Raw genomic sequence first — 23,838 nt, 5'->3', positions numbered from 1 at the left:
CCATACTCTTTATGGATCTACCTCAAAACAGTGTCACCAATGAACATTTTCTTTTAGATGGTATTTTTTAAGCACTTACTATATGCTGTTCTTCCCAAGTGCTTAGTACAGTGCTATGCACACAGTAAGCGCTCAATAAATACGATTGAATGAATGAATTAATGAATGTACAAAGCACCAGGGGAAGATACAAGCTAATCAGGTTGGACACGATCCGCATCCTATGTGGACCTCAAAGTCTTAATCCCCACTAGACTGTGAGCCCGCTGTTGGGTAGGGACCGTCTCTATACGTTGCCAACTTGTACTTCCCAAGCGTTTAGTACAGTGCTCTGCACACAGTAAGCACTCAATAAATACGATTGAATGAATTTTCCAGATGAGGGACCTGAGGCACAGAGAAGTAAAGTGGCTTGCCCAAGGTCACACAGCAGACAAGTGACAGAGCTGGGATTAGAACCCGTGACCTCTGACTCACAAGGCCGGGCTCTTTCCACTTTTGTACATTCAGCATCTTCCAATGTGTTACCCTCTTAAAATAAAAATGGTATTTGTTAAGTGCTTACTATGTGTCAGGCACTGTACTAAGTGCAGGGATCAACACAGGCAAATTGGGTTAGACACAGTCCCTGTCCCACATGAGGTTCACAGTCTTAATTCCCATTTGACAGATGAGGTAACTGAGGCCCAGAGAAGTGAAGTGAATGGTCTAAGTCCACACAGCAGGCAGATGGCAGAGCTGGGATTAGAATCCAGGTCCTTCTGACTTCTAGGCAGGTGCTCTTTCCACACTGTTATTCATTCATTCAATCGTATTTATTGAGCACTTGCAGTGTGCAGAGCACTGTACTAAGCGCTTAGACTTCAAGGATAGAAATACAACCCAAAAGCGGTAATCAATACTGACAAGGGATATGTCCAACCCGATTAACCTGTACCTACCCCAGTGCTTAGCACACGGTAAATACTTTACCAATACCTCAGTGATCATGATTAGGAGACCTTTCCTATTTCATCAATCAATCAATCAATCGTATTTATTGAGCACTTACTGTGTGCAGAGCACTGTACTAAGCGCTTGGGAAGTACAAGTTGGCAACACACAGAGACAGTCCCTACCCAACAGTGGGCTCACAGTCTAAAAGGGAGAGACAGAGAACAAAACCAAACATACTAACAAAATAAAATAAATAGGATAGAAATGTACAAGTAAAATAAATAAATAAATAAATAAATAGAGTAATAAATATGTACAAACATATATACAGGTGCTGTGGGGAAGGGAAGGAAGTAAGATGGGGGGGATGGAGAGGGGGATACATGATGGTAGGAGTTCGCTGGTATGTTTCATCCAGCACTTAGAACAGTGCTTTGCACATAGTAAGCGCTTAATAAATGCCACCATTATTATTATTATTATTATCTATTGCTAATGGAGTCCCAAACCATTTGGTCGCAGCGTGGCTCAGTGGAAAGAGCATGGGCTTTGGAGTCAGAGGTCATGGGTTCAAATCTCAGCTCCGCCAACTGTCAGCTGTGTGACTTTGGGCAAGTCACTTCAGACTGAGTGGGATTAGAGCCCAGACTGAGCCCCCTCCTTCCTCTCCCCATCCCCCCCAGCCTTACCTCCTCCCCCTCCCCACAGCACCTGCATATATATATATATATATATATATATATATATATATATATATATGGATTTATTACTCTATTTATTTATTTATTTTATTTGTACGTTTATTCTATTTCTTTTATTTTGCTAATATGTTTTGTTTTGTCGTCTGTCTCCCCCTTCTAGACTGTGAGCCCGCTGTTGGGTAAGGACCGTCTCTATATGTTGCCAGCTTGTACTTCCCAAGCGCTTAGTACAGTGCTCTGCACACAGTAAGTGCTCAATAAATACGATTTAATGAATGAATGAATCCAGCACTTAGAACAGTGCTTTGCACAAAGTAAGCGCTTAATAAATGCCACCATTATTATTATTGTCAATCAATCGTATTTATTGAGCGCTTACTATGTGCAGAGCACTGTACTAAGCGCTTGGGAAGCACAAATTGGCAACATATACAGTCCCTACCCAACAGTGGGCTCACAGTCTAAAAGGGGGAGACAGAGAACAAAACCAAACATACTAACAAAATAAAATAAATAGAATAGATAAGTACAAATAAAATAAATAAATAAATAGAGTAATAAATATGTACAAACATATATACATATATACAGGTGCTGTGGGGAAGGGAAGGTGCTGTGGGGAAGGGAGTCTACTGCTAATGGAGTCCCAAACCATTTGGTTGCAGCGTGGCTCAGTGTAAAGAGCCGGGGCTTTGTAGTCAGAGGTCATGGGTTCAAATCCCAGCTCTGCCAACTGTAAGCTGTGTGACCTTGGGCACGTCACTTCACTTCTCTGGGCCTCAGTTCCCTCACCTGGAAAATGGGGATTAAAACTGTGAGCCCCCCATGGGACAACCTGATCACCTTGTAACCTCCCCAGTGCTTAGAACAGTGCTTTGCACATAGTAAGTGCTTAACAAATATCATTATTATTATTATTATTATTATTATTAATCTTTAGGCTTGACCAGAAGAGGACAAAAGAGGGCTGTGAGAGAGTCCTGCCTGCCTTCCAGACAGTTCCCACAGGATTGATTAACAGCCGGCTGGCAGCAGCGGCAGCCAAGATCTGGATGGGCGGTGTCCTGCCCAAGTCCCTGAGAACAGCCTGGTGGAGGTGACACCCCCCAGCCTGGGGCAAGGACATGGGCCGCTAGCTGACACGGAGGATGAGGGGGAAGGGGCTGACACAATTGTGTCACCCTCTTCCCCCCAGGGCGGCCTGAGGGAGAAAGAGGAAGATGGAGGGAGAGGGAGAAAGATGGAGAGGGAGGAGGAGGAGAAAGAGGGGGAGAGCGGGAGAAAGAGGCAGAGGGAGAGGTAGGAGAAAGAGAGAGAAGGAAAAAGAGGGATCATCATCATCATCATCATTAATCGTATTTATTGAGCGCTTACTATGTGCAGAGCACTGTACTAAGCGCTTGGGAAGTACAAATTGGCAACATACAGAGACAGTCCCTACCCAACAGTGGGCTCACAGTCTAGAAGGGGGAGACAGGGAACAAAACCAAACATACTAACAAAATGAAATAAATAGAATAGATATGTACAAGTAAAATAGAGTAATAAATATGTAAAAAACATATATACATATATACAGGGATATATCAATCAATCAATCAATCAATCGTATTTATTGAGCGCTTACTATGTGCAGAGCACTGTACTAAGCGCTTGGGAAGTACAAATTGGCAACACATGGATAGATGCATATTGTGTGTGTGTGTGCGTGTATATACATATATATATTTGTGTGTGTGTGTGTGTGTACAGACACATGTAATAGCCTTCCACCTCACCCTCGGGCCCGCCCATGGGGGGACTCCTGAGGGGGCAGCTAGAGGTGCTGTCCTGTCCCTCCAGGGAAGAGATGGACTCCCCCAAAGCGATCTGCATGGAGAAAGTGCTCAATAAATACTACTGGTGGATTTGATGGGGAGTAAAGGAGGGGCCTCCAGCCCAGGAGGGTCAGAGCGTGGCTCAGAGACGGCAGCCACAGCTCCCGGGAGAGAACGAGAACCGTGCCTGGGATTGCCAACTTGTACTTACCAAGCGCCTAGTACAGTGCTCTGCACACAGTAAGCGCTCAATAAATACGATTGAGTGAGAGAGCCTAGCTCCCCCTCTAGACTGTAATCTCCTTGTGGGCAGGGGACATGTCCTCCAATTCTGTTGTGTTGCAATAATTGTGGGACTTGTTAGGCCTTTACTGTCTGCCAAGCACTGTAATAATAATAATGGTGATGATGGTATTTCTGAAGTGCTTACTATGTGCAAAGCACTGTTCTAAGCGCTGGGGAGGTTACAAGGTGATCAGGTTGTCCCACGGTGGGCTCACAGTCTTAATCCCCATTTTAATGATGGCATTTAAGTGCTTACTATGTGCAAAGCACTGTTCTAAGCACTGGGGAGGTTACAAGGTGACCAGGTTGTCCCACGGTGGGCTCACAGACTTAATCCCCATTTTAATGATGGCATTTATTAAGCGCTTACTATCTGTCTCCCCCTTTTAGACTGTGAGCCCACTGATGGGTAGGGACTGTATATGTTGCCAACTTGTACTTCCCAAGCGCTTAGTACAGTGCTCTGCACACAGTAAGCGCTCAATAAATACGATTGATGATGATGATGAAAAGCACTGTTCTAAGCACTGGGGAGGTTACAGGGTGATCAGCTTGTCCCACGGTGGGCTCACAGACTTAATCCCCATTTTAATGATGGCATTTATTAAGCGCTTACTATGTGCAAAGCACTGTTCTAAGCACTGGGGAGGGTACAGGGTGATCAGCTTGTCCCACGGTGGGCTCACAGACTTAATCCCCATTTTAAGGACGGCATTTATTAAGCGCTTACTATGTGCAAAGCACTGTTTTAAGCACTGGGGAGGTTACAAGGTGACCAGGTTGTCCCACGGTGGGCTGACAGTCTTAATCCCCATTTTACAGATGAGGTAACCGGGGCACAGAGAAGTGAAGTGACTTGCCAAAGTCACAGAGCTGACAAGTGGCGGAGCGGGGACTTGAACTCATGACCTCTGATTCCAAAGCCCGTGCTCTTTCCACAGAGCCACGCTGGGGTAGACACAAGACAATCAGGTTGGACACAGTCCCTATCCCACCCAATCAATCAATCATATTTACTGAGCGCTTACTGTGTGCAGAGCACTGTGCTAAGCGCTTGGGAAGTACAAGTTGGAAACATATAGAGACAGTCCCTACCCAACAGTGGGCTCACAGTCTTAATACCCATTTTAAAAAATGAGGGAACAGAGGCACAGAAGTGACTTGCCCAAGGTCACGGCAGACCGGTGACAGAATTGGGATTAGAGCCCAAGGTCCCACAGCAGGTATGTGGCAGAACCAGGATTAGAAAACAGGTCCTTTGTCTTCCAGGCCCACGCTCTTCCCACAGGGCCAAACTGCTTCCCTAATAGTTTTTATTATTATAAGGCTGGAAGGATCATGTCTGCGGTGTCACACTGTGACCTGAAGCCAAGGGCTTAGAACAGTGTTCCGCACACAGTAAACACTCAATAAATATCATTGATTGATCGAGAATGCCTCTCCACTTTGCCCCACTCTGCCACATCATTCCTACCACGTTTCTCGCCCACCTTTCCGTCATCTCCTCCCTTCCCTCAGAGTCTACAAAGCCATTAAGGATTATAGTTTTACTGTCCAACTTCCTGGTGTTCTATTTAACCATGATGTGTTGGGTGCCAATAAGTTCCAGCGCTTAGAACAGTGCTTTGCACATAGTAAGCGCTTAACAGATGCCGTCATTATTATTATTTACAAAGACTTCATTAGTAATTTGTAGGGTTTTGATTTTTGATTTTGATTTTTTATGAGGGCAGCCCAATGGGCAAATGTCAAACCACATTCTTGGCCAACCCAGGAATGAGTTTTCACATGCCTGAGGTACAAGTGTGGTCTTAAAACTTTACTTTCTCTCTGGCTCAGTGAAAATTCACCTCCTTCCCTAAAGGATTAAAAAAAAGGAATTATCTGTTCTAGAAACTGTTTCAATTTGATGGGTGAAAAAAGTTCCCAAATTTTAATAATAATAGTGTTTGTTATGTGCTTATTATGTGCCAAGCACCATACTAAGTGCTGGGGGAGATACAAGGTAATCAAGCCAGATACAGTCCCTGTCCCACAGGGGCTCGCAGTCGAAGGAGGGAGAACAGGCATTGAATCCCCAATTTACAGATGGGGAAACTGAGGCCCAGTGAAGTTAGGTGACTTGCTCAAATAATAATAATAATTATGGTATTTGTTAAAACGCTTACTATGTGCCAAGCACTGTTTTGAGCACTGGAACAGAGACAGGGCAATCAGGTTGTTCCCACGTGGGGCTCACAGTCTTAACCCCCATTTTACGGATGAGGTAACTGAGGCACAGAGAAGTGAAGTGACTTGCCCAAGGTCACACAGCAGACCAGTGGCGGAGCCGGGATTAGAACCCACATCCTCTGACTCCCAAGCCTGTGCTCTTTCCACTGAAGCCATGCTGCTTCCCAATCACACAGCAGGCGAGTGGCAGGATTAGAACCCAGGTATTCTGACTTCCAGGCCTGTGGACTATCTTCATGACCCAATTACACACCGAAACACTCAATTATTAAAAGAGAAAATGTCTTGTTCCAATGCAGGTACACCAAACTTGATAGCATCTTGAAAACCAAACCACTAATGTAATCCTCAGTGTTCACTATGGGCCCACACTCCCTTCCCTGTCCTTCAGTGCTAGAAGGAGCACATCAATCAATCAATCAGTCGTATTTATTGAGTGCTTACTGTGTGCAGAGCACTGTACTAAGTGCTTGGGAAGTACAAATTGGCAACATACAGAGATGGTCCTTACCCAACAGTGGGCTCACAGTCTAGAAGGGGGAGACAGAGAACAAAACCAAACATATTAACAAAATAAAATAAATAGAATAGATATGTACAAGCAAAATAAAAAGAGTAATAATATGTACAACCATATATACATATACACATATTATATATATATATATATATATATATATATATACACACACATATATACAGCACAACAAAGTAGGATGGAGTCCCAATCTCTGGATGTTGCCAATTTGTACTTCCCAGGTGCTTGGTGCAGTGCTCTGTGCACAGTAAGCGCTCAATAAATACGATTGAATGAATGACTCCCCCCCGCCCTACCTCCTTCCCCTCCCCACAGCACCTGTACATATGTCTATATGTTTGTACGTATTTATTACTCTATTTATTTTATTTGTACATATTTATTCTATTTATTTTAGTTTGTTAATATGTTTTGTTTGCATATGTTTGTACAGATTGATTAATCTATTTTGCTCGTACATATTGACTATTCTATTTTGTTAATACGTTTTGTTTTGTCATCCGTCTCCCCCTTCTAGACTGTGAGCCCGCTGTTGGGTAGAGATCGTCTCTCTATGTTGCCAACTTGTACTTCCCAAGCGCTTAGTACAGTGCTCTGCACACAGTAAGCGCTCAATTAATACGATTGAATGAATGAATGAATGAATGTCCCCAGAGTGCTCTATGTACTTACAGAGAGCTGGCATTCAAAGAGGAGATTCTCCAAGTTTCCCTCCTTACTTTGCTCTTTTATCTCTTTTTTCCCCCAGTGTTGATGGCTTCCAATTATGCCCAACCCATAAGATCATTGCTTGGTGGGGGCTGGGGAGGGATTTTTAAAATTTCAGTTTATTTATATAGGACAGGTTTTAAAATTTCACTTTATTTATGCAGGACAGGCAGGGAACGTGTCTACCAACTCTTTATATTGTTCTCACCCATCTGCTCACAGTAAGCGTTCAATAAATACAATCGATTGACTGATAATTGACAACCTCATTTACCCAGATTGATGGGGAACAGGCATGGATCGATCCAGAGAACAAAAACTCCAAGAATCTGGAGAGTTTCTTCCTGACTGACTGATCGATCGATTGGAATTAGGTGCCTGGTAAAACGGGCATGCATTTCCTTGTCTGGAATCACAGCCTTGGGGAATGGCTAAGGAATGGCTCTGATCTAAGCGCAGGAGAGATCATCATCATCAATCGTATTTATTGAGCGCTTACTATGTGCAGAGCACTGTACTAAGCACTTGGGAAGTACAAATTGGCAACATATAGAGACAGTCCCTACCCAACAGTGGGCTCACACTGGATGGAAGAGATCCATCCTTCCCATCACCGGCATCCAATCCCAAAAGCTTAGTGTTGCTCCAAGTGGTCCTGTTTGGGTGTAAAAATGTCCCTGAAAAAACAGCTGAGTTCTCCGATAATGGGGAGATTGCATTTCTATAATAATAATAGTACTTGTTAAGCCCTTACGAAGTGCCAAGCGCTGTTCCAAGTGCTACGGTAGTTGCAAGTTGTATCTAAGTTGTACTTTCATTCATTCAATCATATTTATTGAGCGCTTACTGTGTGCAGAGTACTGTACTAAGTGCTTGGGAAGTACAAGTTGGATTGTATCTACCCCAGCGCTTAGAATAGTGCTTGGCACGCAGTAAGTGCTTCACAAGTACCATAATTATTATTATGACAAGTTAATCTGTGGGACACAGTCCCCGTCCCACATGGGGCTCACACTCTTAATCCCCAGTTTACAGATGAGGGAACTGAGGCCCAGAGAAGTTAAGGGACTTGCCCAAGGTCACACAGCAGTAGGATGAATGTTCCCTAATTCCCTACTGGTTTTCGAAGCAAAGTCAAAATACGCACGTTACAGGAGAACTGACCACAAGTGTTTCAGCCCCAAAGGGGCCTGAATCGCCTGGAGAACCAGTTTCTCGGAGAAAATAATCAAGGTTCCGGTCTTTGAAAATCTCTTCTGAATCCTCTTTTTTCTCCCTCTGCATTCTCTGTGACAACAGAGGCAATCTGGCAAATGTAACCGACGGTTGACAATGCTGTTTGCATGCTGTCTTCTGAGTAAAATGCCTTAAATCTCATTTACTTAAACTGAATCCCATTCGGTGGCTTATCACACAGTGGGGGAAAGAGTGCTCAAGGAATGACTTCACCAATTTGATTCAGATCCCAAATGGACGAGTGTGAACTAATCAAGCGTAAAAACAGATGCGTAGGGTCGGCTATTTGATCAGAATAATTTTCCACCTCCAGGAAAATAACGTTGCTCTAACCGACAACAAAGGACTAGGAAAATGGAATCGAGTTTCAAATGATAATGCCCAATGACGCCGATAGTTACCCCATGCTCTTTCCACTAGGCCATACTGCCTCCCAATAGTGTAGGTAAACTTTTTTTTTTAATGGCATTTCTTTTTAAACACAATGTGTCAGGCACTGTTCTAAATGCTCGGGTAGATACAAGCTAATCCGGTCGGACACGGTCCCCGTCCCTCATGGGGCTCACGGTCTTAATCCGCATTTTACGGATGAGGTAACTGAGGCCCAGAGAAGTGATGTGACTTGCCCAAAGTCACACAGCAGACAAGTGGTAGGGCCGGGATCGGAGCTGTTAAACTCACAATGTGAAAAGTCCACCTGGGTCAATAACCTGAGGGCTGTATTCTTGCAAGAGCCCTGTAATGAGGAAAATTTCTGCTACAGTTCTCAACCATTCCTATGCTGCGTGATCGCATGCTTGCCATTCCTTCTGCTGATGTGGAAAGCCTTATTATTATTGTTAATTAGAGTAATATCTGTTAGGCGCTTGCTATGTGCCAAGGCCCCTCTCAGAATCGCATCTGGAGAGTTTCCAGTACTTTATCAGTCTTGGCTATGGGAGGGAGAGTCAAGCAGAGGCATACTCTTGCTTGGGCAGAGGTTAGCGAGTGGCGGGCAATCTGCTACAAATCAAAACTCCCCTGTGCTGGGCAGCAGCCAGGGTGGAGACTCTAGTTTACTACATGGAAGACGACAACAGTATGCCACTTTCATATTTTTACCAAGCAAACTTTATGGATACACTATCAGAACAGCTGCAGGTGGAGGTGGGGCGTTCTGGGAGAGATGAATCCATGGAGTCATCATCATCATCAATCGTATTTATTGAGCGCTTACTATGTGCAGAGCACTGTACTAAGCGCTTGGGAAGTACAAATTGGCAACATATAGAGACAGTCCCTACCCAACAGTGGGCTCACAGTCTAAAAGGGGAAGACAGAGAACAAAATCAAACATACTAACAAAATAAAATAAATAGGATAGATATGTACAAGTAAAATAAATAAATAGAGTAATAAATATGTACAAACATATATACATATATACAGGTGCTGTGGGGAAGGGAAGGAGGTAAGAAGGGGGGGATGGAGAGGGGGACGAGGGGGAGAGGAAGGAAGGGGCTCAGTCTGGGAAGGCCTCCTGGAGGAGGTGAGCTCTCAATAGGGCCTTGAAGGGAGGAAGAGAGGTAGCTTGGCGGATGGGCAGAGGAAGGGCATGCCAGGCCCGGGGGATGACGTGGGTCGGGGGTCGATGGTGGGACAGGCGAGAACGAGGGACGGGGAGGAGATTAGCGGCGGAGGAGCGGAGGGTGCAGGCTGGGCTGGAGAAGGACAGAAGGGAGGTGAGGTAGGAGGGGGCAAGGTGATGGATGGACAGCCTTGAAGCCCAGGGTGAGGAGTTTCTGCCTGATGCGCAGATTGATTGGTAGCCACTGGAGATTTCTGAGGAGGGGAGTGATATGCCCAGAGTGTTTCTGGACAAAGATAATCCGGGCAGCAGCATGAGGTATGAGTCGCTTATCAGTCGGAAACGACTCGACAGCCAAAGGCAATCAATCAATTGTATTTATTGAGCGCTTACTGTGTGCAGAGCACTGTACTAAGCACTTGGGAAGTACAAGTTGGCAACATATAGAGACAGTCCCTACACAAAAGACAAGACAAATGTGCCAAGCCCTGGGGTTAGATCCAATTTATCCAGGTTGAACCCAGCGTCTGTCTCATTTGAGGCTCACGGACTAAGTAGAAGGGAACAGCCTCATGGTGCTGGATGACTGAAGTCCCTATCATCATTTTAGCCCAAACTAATTGTGAAAACGTGAATCAGGGCAGAACTGAGTGACGTCCAAAACTGCCTCTCCTACAGATTAAAGTCTTATTTTATCGTATACTGCCATTCTAATGATGATGATGGCATTTATTGAGTGCTTACTATGTGCACAGCACTGTTCTAAGCACTGGGAAGGTTACAAGGTGATCGGGTTGTCCCACGGGGGGCTCACAGTCTTAATCCCCATTTTACAGATGAGGTAACTGAGGCGCAGAGAAGTTATGTGACTTGCCTGAGTTCACACAGCAGACGTGGCGGAGCCGGGATTCGAACCCATGACCTTTGATTTCAAAGCCCGTGCTCTTTCCACTGAGCCACGCTGCTTCCCATTCTGCTGCCAACTGCTGGGGAGAGGCTAGCAAGGCTTTAAGCGCTTAGTACAGTGCTCTGCACACAGTAAGCACTCAATAAATACAATTGAATGAATGGGCTTCTTTGGCTGTCTTCAACATAGGTGCCTCCCTCCTACAGGGTTAGGCTGTCAAAATTATAACGCAAGCGATAATAATAATAAATGTGTAGTACAGGGCTCTGCATATAGTCAGTGCTCAATAAATACAGTTATAATAATAAATACAGTTATAATAAAATTATAATGCAAGTGATAATAATAATAAATGCTTAGTACAGGGCTCTGCATACAGTTAGCGCTCAATAAATACAACTGATTAATTGAAGTTGGAGGGAGAACAGGCATTGGAATCCCCATTTTGCAGATAAGGGAACTGAGGCACAGAAGTTAAGTGACTTACCCTAGTCACACAATAGGTACCTGGTAGAGCTGGGATTAGAACCCAGATCCTCTGATTCTCAGGGCTGTGCTCCTTCCATTAAGCCATGCTGCCTAGTGTGGAAGGTTGCACTAAAAAATGATCACCCCATTACTTTATGGATTCCCCTCTCCTCTGGGAATTATGAAAACATTCAAGATAGGAAACCCTATTTTGTAGGAATATTCCTTCTTCAATCAGTATTACAGGTGATGGTGATTCAGTAGTCAAAGCTGACCTAAGCAATCACCATCATCATCATCATCAATCGTATTTATTGAGCGCTTACTATGTGCAGAGCACTGTACTAAGCGCTTGGGAAGTACAAATTGGCAACATGTAGAGACAGTCCCTACCCAACAGTGGGCTCACAGTCTAAAAGGGGGAGACAGAGAACAAAACCAAACATACTAACAAAATAAAATAAATAGAATAGATATGTACAAATAAATTAAATAGAGTAAAAAAATATGTACAAACATATATACATATATACAGGTGCTGTGGGGAAGGGAGGGAGGTAAGATGGGGGATGGAGAGGGGAACGAGGGGGAGAGGAAGGAAGGGGCTCAGTCTGGGAAGGCCTCCTGGAGGAGGTGAGCTCTCAGCAGGGCCTTGAAGGGAGGAAGAGAGCTAGCTTGGCGGAGGGGCAGAGGGACCATGGATCATGACCATCAATGGCATTTATTGAGCGCTTACTATATGCAGAGCACTGTACTATGCACTTGGGAGAGTACAGCACAACAGAGTTGGCAGGCTTGTTCCCCGCCCATAATGAGCTTTATAAAGCGCTTGTACTTCCCAAGCGCTTAGTCCAGTGCTCTGCACACAGTAAGCGCTCAATAAATACGATTGATTGATTGATTCATTTCAGCCTAGAGATAGGAATTTTGTCTAGAAAAACAAACATTTAGACTGCAACTCAACAAGACTTTTTACGTTCTGAAATGCAGGAATCCTTTCCCATCGACAGAGTAGCTGGGATTGGGGGCCACAATAGTGGGAATTCTAATTCTTCCCGTCTCCCTTTGAGACAGCGACATTACGCCACAAGAAATCACCAGCTCAGGAGGAACAATGGGACAGCATAAAAGGCCGATATGCTACGGGAGCCCCAACATGTGAACGTCCACTATGTGCTCCTCCAAATCTCATTCAGGGGCAGGAGTTGGACGAATCAGCATCCTGCCATCCCGTGCCAGAGAGAGGGAGGGAGGGAGGGAGGACATACTTGGGAAGCGTCAAGAAGCGGCAACAGAACGGCTAGGATGAGAAAGCCAACATTCCTGCCTCTCCCAAGCCCCGCTGCCCTCTTCACCACTTCCTGGCTACCCTCGTCGCCTCGCCACAGTGTAGATTTTACCCTCGAATGAAGATCAATCGTATTTATTGAGCGCTTACTGTATGCAGAGCACTGTACTAAGCGCTTGGGAAGTACAAGTTGGCAACATATAGGGACCAACAGTGGGCTCACAGTCTAAAAGATGTGACGAAGAAGGCCAGAGCAGTATTGTCCCTCTCTCTAGGGGCGAGCCCTGGTCCCTGTCGTGCTCATCAGGCTGGCCCCTGCCTCTCTGATGGCCCCTTAGAGACCAGAGGAGATCCCAGCAGTCCATTATCCACACTGGCCGGAGGAGAGAGGCCAGGTGTGCTGGACGGTTTCTTAATAATAACGGTATTTGTTAAGCGCTTACTATGTGCAAAGCACTGTTCTAAGCGCTGGGGAGGTTACGAGGTGATCAGGTTGATCCACTGGGGGCTCACAGTTTTAATCCCCATTTTACAGATGAGGTAACTGAGGCACAGGGAAGTGACTTGCCCAAAGTCACACAGCTGACAGTTGGCGGAGCCGGCATTTGAACCCATGACCTCTGACTCCAAAGCCCGTGTTCCTTCCACTGAGCCACGCTGCTTCTCTAAGGAATCCTCTTAAGGAATCCTCCAAATCCGACCCTGGCTGGAGAAGCAGCGTGGCTTACTGGTTAGAGCACCGGCCTGGGAGTCGGAAGGTCGTGGGTTCTAATCCCGGTTCTGCCACGTGCCTGCTGTGTGACCTTGGGAAAGTCACTTCACTTCTCTGGGCCTCAGTTACCTCATCTGTAAAATGGGGATGAAGAGTGTGAGCCCTTTCTGGGACAGGGACTGTGTCCAACCTAACTGACTTGTATCTATCCCAGCACTTAGAACAGTGCTTGACACACAGTAAGCTCTTAACGTGTACCATATTATTATTATTATTACTATTGTTATCCACAGGGGTGGATAACCCTCCTCCTTCTCCCCCTCCCCATCCCCTCCGCCTTACCTCCTTCCCCTCCCCACATCACCTGTATATATGTTTGTACGTATTTATTACTCTATTTATTTTATTTGTACATATTTATTCTATTCATTTTATTTTGTTAATATGTTTTGTTTTGTTCTCTGTCTCCCCCTTCTAGACTGTGAGCCCACTGTTGGGTGGGGACCGTCTCTAGATGTTGCCAACTTGTACTTCCCAAGTGCTTAGTCCAGTGCTCTGCACACAGTAAGCGCTCAATAAATACGATTGAATGAATGAATGAAGGAAGGAAGGAAGGAAAGCGGACTCAAGAGGTAGAAATGCCCACGCTTGTACCTCGTCAGATCTGAGACAGCGCCCTATTTCCAGGCCCAGCTCCCCCAAAGCTGCAGGGCGGGGGTTGTGCACCCAGCTCCGAGCTGATACCTCTATCTCCCTTCAGCAGCTCCTCTGCAGCCTCGGGCCGGAAAGGATCCATTAGTTGGCCGGATCGGGATCACAGATCCTACTGCGTCAACCTGTCCTACGCCCCGAGCCCACCTTGAAAACATTCGTCCTGCTTCCCATTTTTCCCCAGCCAATGAGGACTGTTTCACCTAAATGAAGTTTGACCTTCTGAGAGCTCACCTCCTCCAGGAGGCCTTCCCAGACTGAGCCCCTTCCTTCCTCTCCCCCTCGTCCCCCTCTCCATCCCCCACATCTTACCTCCTTCCCTTCCCCACAGCACCTGTATATATGTATATATGTTTGTACATATTTATTACTCTATTTTACTTGTACATATCTATTCTATTTATTTTATTTTGTTAGTATGTTTGGTTTTGTTCTGTCTCCCCCTTTTAGACTGTGAGCCCACTGTTGGGTAGGGACTGTCTCTATGTTGCCAACTTGTACTTCCCAAGCGCTTAGTACAGTGCTCTGCACACAGTAAGCGCTCAGTAAATACGATTGATTAAGAGAAGCATGGAGAACTCGTCGCGCGGCGGACGAATGGCACTATTTCCTGAAGACAAGCTTCGATTGGTTAGGCGCTTACAAGAGATTTCTGAGGTCAAAGGAGGGGCCACCTTCTCTTCTCTTTGTAAAATGACAAATGAACTGGAAAGAGAGGGGTTGTATGTTCTCTACCCCAAGACGTTTATACGGTTCATCTTCCCCTTGGGTGGTGCAAATAATTCCAGCTTTTTTAGACGTGACTGAGATCATAGCCCAAACTCAAGTATGGATCTGCGGCTGGTTATCTTCAGAGGACAATTTGTGCGTGAACATTTCAGGAGGGCATGTCTTCACAGGAGCCCTCAGATAGTTTTCCGGCTGGGTCAGGGCCGATGCTGGGACCTGTTCGGCACTCACCACAACGTGACTAAACCACCCTAATTCCTCTGCTCGAATAGAAGGCAGAAGCCTCGCTTTATAGCACTGTCAGAGGTAGGCTTTCCGACAAAAATGTTCAAGTGAATTCACGAGAGAATTGGCTGCCTCTAAGAATCACCAGGTGCAGCGACCAAGTCATTCACCTTTATTGAACCGACGCTGCAGATCCAATGACTACTGGGCATTTTGGAAGCCAAAGATGGCATCTACTCTCCTCCTCTTCCAGTCTCTCTCTCTAATGATATTATCATTAACGACAATAAAAATGACAGTGGTATTCATTCAGCTCTCACTATGTGCCAAGCACTGCATTATATTCTAGGGTAGATACAAAATAATCAGGACCCAGGAGGGGCTCACAGTTTACGGAAGAGGGAGAACAGGTATTAAATCCCAATTTGGCAGGTGAGGGAGTGGGGGCAAAGAGAAGGGAGGTGACTTGCCCAAGGTCACGTACAGTGCTCTGCACATAGTAAGCGCTCAATAAATACGACTGATGACGTAAGCGGCGGAGGTGGGATTAGAGCCCAGGTCCCTGACTCCCAAGCCCGTAAGCTTTCCACTAGGTCATGCTGCTTCTCTTTCTCTCAGTCTCCCTTCCCGCATCCCCCACAAATTTGGGCTTTGAGAAGATAAAGAGATAATATGAACAGCCCGCCCAAAGTTTTCACCTCTCTTCCAGTCTCCCCGCATTCCCCGCCAATTCGGGCATTGAGGCGAGATAATATCCCATGTGGACATCTCTAAGTCCACCTATTCCAGAATGAAAGCCTTAGAAAAATCTGAGCAGAGATGTCAAGGAAGGGGGTCAGGGGACCGAAAAAAAAAAAAAGTCTTCACAACACAGCGGCCTTACCTGTGTAGCTTTGTCCCTCATGCAGGGAGCCGCCTGGCCGGGGTTTTCCCGAGGCCAGTGTCCGGCCAGGTACGGGGCAGCGAGGGTGTCCAATGAGGAAGTGCGTCGGATAATACTGGAAGGGCTTGACGGCGGTGGCCGCTGTTTGTCAACTAGACGAAAGACAAAAGGCATCATTCAGGATGGAATTATCTGCAGGGAAAATAAAAAGGTGGATTCTGGTTTCTTGGTACTGACTGCATCTTTCAAATAATGCAGGTACAGAAGTCTCAAAGTCTGCCGAAAAAATAAATACAGAAGAACACAAAGAAATCTCTTACTCAAGGCTTATTAACCTTCAAGTTTACATGTTTCCCAGACTGAGCCCCCTTTTTCCTCTCCATCCCCCAACCCTACCTCCTTCCCCTCCCCACAGCACCTGTATATATATATATCTGTACAGATTTATTACTCTATTTTACTTGTACATATTTACTATTTATTTTGTTAATGATGTGCATATAGCTTTAATTCTATTTGTTCTGACGATTTTGACACCTGTCTACATATTTTGTTTTGTTGACTGTCTCCCCCTTGTAGACTGTGACACCGCTGTTGGGTAGGGACCGTCTCTATATGTTGCCAACTTGTACTTCCCAAGTGCTTAGTACAGTGCTCTGCACATAGTAAGCGCTCAATAAATATGATTGAATGAATGAATGTTTTATATATATGTGTGTGTGTGTGTATATGTATATATATCTGTACCTTTTTCTAGTGAGAAAACCTACATATATATACATACATACACAAACACATTAGTAGATTCTCTCACTAGGAAAGGTGGAGGAGATAACTGCACCTTTCCTAGTGAGAAAATCTACAAATTACATAAACCAGAAAGGAACTAACACATAGTGAACTGGGACTGTGTTCAACCTGATTATCTTGTACCTACCCTGCACTTAGTAAAGTACTTAGCACAGTGGAAGCCCATACCAAATACCACTATTGTAATTATGGAAATACACGATGTCTTTTATGCAACTCCTCATTCTTCACACTTGCCCTTTTTTTTTTTTTTAAAGAAATGCCACGTTAATTCACATAAGCAACCTGCTTCCTAGAAGAATCCTGCTGGAATTAAGTATCTTGCTTGTTCAAAAGGAGGGGACAGTCAGTCAGTGTGGAAGCATGTAACACAATTAAGACTTCCTAAATCAAATAAAGGAATACTAGACATGAGTATTTTTCACCTGTGCCTTTCCTACATTTGAAAGGCATTCTTTGAGCATAAATATAAGTCTTCTCTTGTGGCATTTGTTAAGTGCATACTATGTGCCAGGCTCTGTTCTAAGCACTGTGGTAGATTCATTCATTCATTCATTCAATCGTATTTATTGAGCGCTTACTGTGTGCAGAGCACTGTACTAAGTGCTTGAGAAGTCCAAGTTGGCAACATATAGAGATGGTCCCTACCCAACAGTGGGCTCACAGTCTAGAAGGGGGAGACAGACAACAAAACAAAACATATTAACAAAATAAAATAAATAGAATAAATATGTACAAATAAAATAAAGAGTAATAAACAGATTACTATTACTATGAATTACTAAATAATAATTACTATTACTATGAATTACTAAATAGAGTAGATACAAGCTAATTGAGATGGACAAAGTCAATATCCCACATGGGGCTCAATCTTCCTCTCCATTTTATAGATGAGGGACCCAAGGCACAGAGAGTAATAATTAATTGTGGTAGTTAAGCGTTTACTATATGCCAGGCACTGTACTAAGCACTGGGGTGGATAAAAGAAAATCGAGTTGGACACAGTCCCTATCTCATGTGAGGCTCACATTCTCAATCCCCATTTTACAGATAAGGTAACTGAGGCACAAAGAAGTGAAGTGACTTGCCCAAGGTCACACAGCAGACAAGTGGCGGAGTGGGACTAGAACCTATGTCCTTTTAACTCCCAGGCCGGGGTTCTGCCACTTTAATGATAGCATTTACTAAGCACTTACTATGTGCAAAGCACTGTTCTAAGCACTGGGGAGGTTACAAAGTGATCCGGTTGTCCCACGGGGGGCTAACAGTCTTAATCCCCATTTTACAGATGAGGGAACTGAGGCCCAGAGAAGTGAAGTGACTTGCCCAAAGCCACACAGCTGACAATTGGCAGAGCCGGAATTTGAACCCATGACCTCTGACTCCAAAGCCCACGCTCTTTCCACTGAGCCACGCTGCTTCTCTGCTGTGTGACCTCGGGAAAGTCACTTCACTTCTCTGTGCCTAAGTTACCTTATCTGTAAAATGGGGATTGAGAATGTGAGCCTCACATGGGATAGGGACTGTGTCCAACCCGATTTTCTTTTATCCACCCCAGTCCTTAGTATAGTGCCTGGCATACAGTAAGTGCTTAACAAATACCACAATTCATTATTATTCTCTGTGCCTCGGTGACCTCATCTGTAAAATGAGAATTAAAGTTGTGAGCCTCATGCAGGACAGGGACTGTGTCCAACCTGGTTAGCTTGTCCACAGAACAGTGCTTGATTCATTCAGTCGTATTTATTGAGCACTTACTTTGTGCAGAGCCCTGTACTAAGCACTTGGGAAGTAAAAGTCGGCAACACTAGAGAAAGTCCCTACCCAACAACGGGCTTACAGTCTAGAAGATGGGCTCACAGTGCAGAGTAGGCGCTTAACAAATAGTCTCATCATCAATCATCATTTCCCTTGCTCCAATCTCTACTGATTTTGGCATACTGGGTTTGTTTATGAACTTTATTGTCATTTTATCTTTGGGTCACTGCTGCCTTTATGAACATTCTACCTATTATTTGAATTGTATTTTCCTATCCCTTTCCAGAAGCATTCTGACCTACAGATCTTGCAAATTTGCGCCACTACAAGGGGGTACCTAGATTTCTACTGTCGACCATCCTACCTTTCATACTTCCTCTTCTACCTCTGTTTTCATTCCTTTTATGCTCTTTTAAAACGTGCACACTTCTGTTTTCTTTTTAGAACTTATTTTCTTTGGCGAAAATGGTTCCTGTTGGCAATTTTGGTGACTTTTATTAACCCATCTGCTGTTTTTTAGATGATGGTAGGGTGCTCTCCTCCCCGCTCAGAATCTCAGACTAAGCCCCCCTTTTCCTCAGCTCCCCCTCCACTCCTCGTCATCTCGACTCCCTCCCTTTGTCCTTCCACCCCTCTCCCCACCCCACAGCATTTATGTATATTATCCATAATTCTATTTATATTTGACTGTTTACTTGTTCTAATGTGCATATGTCTATAATTGAAGAAGCATGGCTCAGTGGAAAGAGCCCGGGCTTTGGAGTCAGGGGTCATGGGTTCAAACCCCAGCTCCGCCAACTGTCAGGTGTGTGACTTTGGGCAAGTCGCTTAACTTCTCTGGGCCTCAGTTACCTCACCTGTAAAATGGGGATTAAAACTGTGAGCCCCCTGTGGGACAACCTGACCACCTTTTAACCTCTTCAGGGCTTAGAACAGTGCTCTGCAAATAGTAAGCACTTAACAAATACTATTATTACTATTATTATTATTATTCTATTTATTGATATTGATGCCTGTCTACTTGTTTTTTTGTCTGTCTCCCCCCTTCTAATAATAATAATAATGATGGCATTTGTTAAGCGCTTACTATGTGCAAAGCACTGTTCTAACTAGACTATAAGCCCAGTGTAGGGAGGAATTGTCTCTCTTTATTGCTGAATTGTACTTTCCCAACGCTTAGTACATTGCTCTGCACACAGTAAGCGCTCAATACAATTTGAGTGAATGAATGAATGAATAAAGGAATCACACCTGGAGAGTTTCCAGTGCTCTACCAGTCTCGGCTCCGGGAGGGAGAGTCAAGCAGAGGCATACCCATTTCATTCCTAGCTTGGGCAGTGGCTAGTGAGTGGAAGGTAATCTGCTACCAGTCAAAACTCCCCCGTACTGGGCAGCTGCGGGATGGGAGAGAGTCGAGGGGGGAGACTCAAGTTTGCTGCATGGAAGAAGGCACTGGTAAACCACTTCCATATTTTTACCGGGTAAACTTTATAGATACATTACCAGAATGATTGCAGATGGAGGTGGGACGTTCTGGGAGAGAGGGGTCTAGACTGTGAGCTCGTTGTGGGTAGGAATTATCACTCTTTATTGTTGCATTGCACTTTCCCAAGCGCTCTGCACACAGTAAGCGTGAATGAATGAATGAATGTGTCCATGGAGTCAACACGAGTAGGAAACGACTCGGCGGCATACGACAAGACAATGGTGCTCTCCTGTGCTTTCACTACCTCATCTCATTTGGGCTTCCAGACCCTTTTTTTTTGGTTTGTTTTATGGTTTTGTTAAGCACTTACAGTTGTGTCAAACACTGTTTTAAGTGCTGGGGTTGATACAAGCTAATAAGGTTGGGGACACAGTCTCGCTTAGGGCTCCCCGTCTAATTAGGAGGGAAAACAGGAGAACTGAGTCCCAGAGAAGTGAAGTGACTTGTCCAAGGTCACACAGCAAACAGGATTAAAACCCAGGTCATCCTGAATCCCAGGCCCATGCTCTATCCACTAACCCATGCTGCCCTCTTCCAACATCACATGGTACTCTATATCCAAACAGGCTCGCCTTAGTTGGGAGATCGTTTCCCAATTCCTAACCGCGTTCTGGTCAAAAATGCTTGGCAAAATACACGCATTCTGGTGGAGTTTGGGGCACCTCCTTCTTTTCTACAGAGCGTAGACGGAAAAGATTAGGATTCCAATCTAGAAAGATGAAGAAGGGGGAAATAACTAGAGAGTACAAACTCATGAATGAAGACAGGGTAAACAAGCAACTGGTATTCTTTGTTCTGGTTTGTTTTTTCATGGTATTTGTTAAGCGCTTTTATGTGCCAGGCACTGTACTAAGCACTGGGGTAGATACAAGTTATTCAAGATGGACCCGGTCCCTGTCCCATATGGGGCTCACAGTCTTTATCCCCATTTTACAGATATACTGTACTATGCAAGAACTGTATAGTATATACTGTACTAAGCAAGTACTTATACTGTACTAACCAAGAACAGTGCTTGGCACATAGTAAGCGCTTAACAAATACCAACATTATTATTATTATTATTATTTATATAGTAACTGAGGTCCAGAGAAGTTAAAGGATTCGACCAAGATCACCAAACCTCTCTGCAAGTGGGCCTGGGGGACACCCATGGGAAGCTTGCTTGCTGGAGAAAGGATCCAATCGGCCAGAAGGAAGGAAAAACTTCTCCGCCAAGCAGGTGGCAACCCTATGAAATCAGTCTCTCTGGGAAGCCTTGTTAGTCAAAAACACCAGTAGGGTCAAGAGAACCAGCTGATCATAATGGGTAATTAGTGGGAAAGGTAAGGATAATAAATACCAAAATTATTATTATTATTATTATTATTATTATTATTAAGTGCTTACTATGTGCCACTCTTCTAAATGCTACGGTAGATACAAGGTAATCAGGTTGGACATAGTCAATCAATCAATCAATCAATCAATCGTATTTATTGAGCGCTTACTATGTGCAGAGCACTGTACTAAGCGCTTGGGAAGTACAAATTGGCATCACATAGAGACAGTCCCTACCCAACAGTGGGCTCACAGTCTAAAAGGGGGAGACAGAGAACAGAACCAAACATACCAACAAAATAAAATAAGTAGGATAGAAATGTACAAGTAAAATAAATAAATAAATAAATAAATAAATAGAGTAATAAATATGTACAACCATATATACATATATACAGGTGCTGTGGGGAAGGGAAGGAGGTAAGACGGGGGGATGGAGAGGGGGACGAGGGGGAGAGGAAAGAAGGGGCTCAGTCTGGGAAGGCCTCCTGGAGGAGGTGAGCTCTCAGCAGGGCCTTGAAGGGAGGAAGAGAGCTAGCTTGGCGGATGGGCAGAGGGATTGGGGGCATTCCAGGCCCGGGGGATGACGTGGGCCGGGGGTCGACGGCGGGACAGGCGAGAGCGAGGTACAGTGAGGAGATTAGTGGTGGAGGAGCGGAGGGTGCGGGCTGGGCAGTAGAAGGAGAGAAGGGAGGTGAGGTAGGAGGGGGCGAGGTGATGGACAGCCTTGAAGCCCAGGGTGAGGAGTTTCTGCCTGATGCGCAGATTGATCGGTAGCCATTGGAGGTTTTTGAGGAGGGGAGTAATATGTCCAGAGCGTTTCTGGACAAAGATAATCCGGGCAGCAGCATGAAGTATGGATTGAAGTGGAGAGAGACACGAGGATGGGAGATCAGAGAGAAGGCTAGTGCAGTAGTCCAGACGGGATAGGATGAGAGCTAGTCCCTGTCCCACATGGGGCTTACAGTCTTAATCCCCAATTTACAGGTGAGGGAACTAAGGCACAAAGAAGTGAAGTGACTTGCTCTGGATCACACAGCAGATATGGGGCAAGAGGCAGGATTAGAACCCACATCCTCTGACTCCCAAGCCTGCGCTCTTTCCACGAGGCCACGCTATTACTTGGTACATCTTTAGACATTAAAAGATATCAAAGAGGGCAGCCATCATACATTTCCTCCAAGCTTTCTGGTGCCACTGTCAGGCTGACCTATTTCTTAGGTTCTTATTTATCTCTACTTTACCACAATTCTATTTACACTACTGCTAAATATCAATCAATTGTATTTATTGAATTCTTACTATGTGCAGAGCACTCAATAGAGTGCTTGGGAGAGTACAACAGAATTAACAGAAATGTGCCCAGCCCATAACAAGCTTACAGTCTAGAAGGGGGAGACAGAAATTAATAAAGTAATTTATAATACATAATTTAAAGATGTGTACCTAAGAGCTGTGGGGTTGGGACAAATATCAAATGTTCAAAGGTCACAGATCCAAGTGTATACATGACGCAGAACGAAAAGAGGGCTTAATGGGGGAAGGAAATAAGGAATGCTTCAGTTCCCTCTTACAGCCTATGATGTTTCTGTGCAGAACCTGCCTTTTCATACCTCCAAGCTCTCTCCAAGAAAACATTTTTAGCTCCCAGAGAGCTTTGTAGTCATGCAGTCCTCCAACACCCACCATTGCTCCTATCGATACGAAAATTCCCACTTTTAAAAGCTATCGAGAGCTTCGTTGGTTTGATTCTTTTTCATAAATCTAAGGCCGAAATACCATATTTACTTCCATAATTGCTCCACAATTTAACAGGTGATTTTTGTTACACCAAAGCATGCAGGAGTCATCTATGAGATAAAATAAGGGGAAAAGAAAAAATGGAGGCAAGGAGGAAGGTAAAAGGGCACTTGAGTCTACATCTCTTACTTCCACTGTACTCTCCCAAGTGCTGGACATAATTAGCTCCCAATGAATTCATCCCGTGCGACCCAGTTCATTATAATTTCACCCTTCTCCTCTTCCTCCCCCTTCACTCTAATCTCAATGAAGGGACTCCTGTTTCGCCGTGTTCTCACACCACCATGACTGCTTCCCATTAGGTGCTACAAAAAAATTATCTTTTATTTTCTCCAAAACTGAGGTGGGGCAATTATGCAAGTAAGTACTGTTTCCTACTGCTACTCTCTCAACACTTTAAGCACTTTTACAAAAATGCACTGGGTTTTTTCTTGTGCTTTCCCTACCTCACTTTTTTGTAAGATCAAGAAAATTGTCTTTTCAGTCATTCAACTGTATTTACTAAGTGCTTACTGTGCGCACAGCACTGTACTAAGCACCTGGGAAAGTACAATACTGCAATAAAGGGTGACAATTCCTGCCCACAATGAGTTCACAGCCTGGTGGTGGGAAGGACGGGGAGAGACAGGTTTTTATTGATATTAGGCTTGCTTAACTTCCAGCATACTGTATTCCTGCTGGAACAACCTTATTATAATAATAATGGCATTTATTAAGT

General features: G+C 44.6%; 1 protein-coding gene across 1 annotated transcript in view; it reads right to left on the bottom strand.

Annotated features, from left to right (window-relative positions):
• FAM117B (family with sequence similarity 117 member B) overlaps window positions 1-23,838 on the bottom strand; it is a 106,861-nt gene that overhangs the window by 33,874 nt on the left and 49,149 nt on the right. Inside the window, exon 3 of the mRNA XM_038749594.1 lies at window positions 15,944-16,095. Within this exon, the coding sequence (XP_038605522.1) occupies window positions 15,944-16,095 (152 nt within the window). The remainder of the gene's footprint in view (window positions 1-15,943; window positions 16,096-23,838) is intronic.

Source organism: Tachyglossus aculeatus, chromosome 7 (genome assembly GCF_015852505.1).
Source record: "Tachyglossus aculeatus isolate mTacAcu1 chromosome 7, mTacAcu1.pri, whole genome shotgun sequence".
NCBI lineage: Eukaryota > Metazoa > Chordata > Mammalia > Monotremata > Tachyglossidae > Tachyglossus > Tachyglossus aculeatus.
This window is presented reverse-complemented; position numbering and strand designations above follow the sequence as displayed.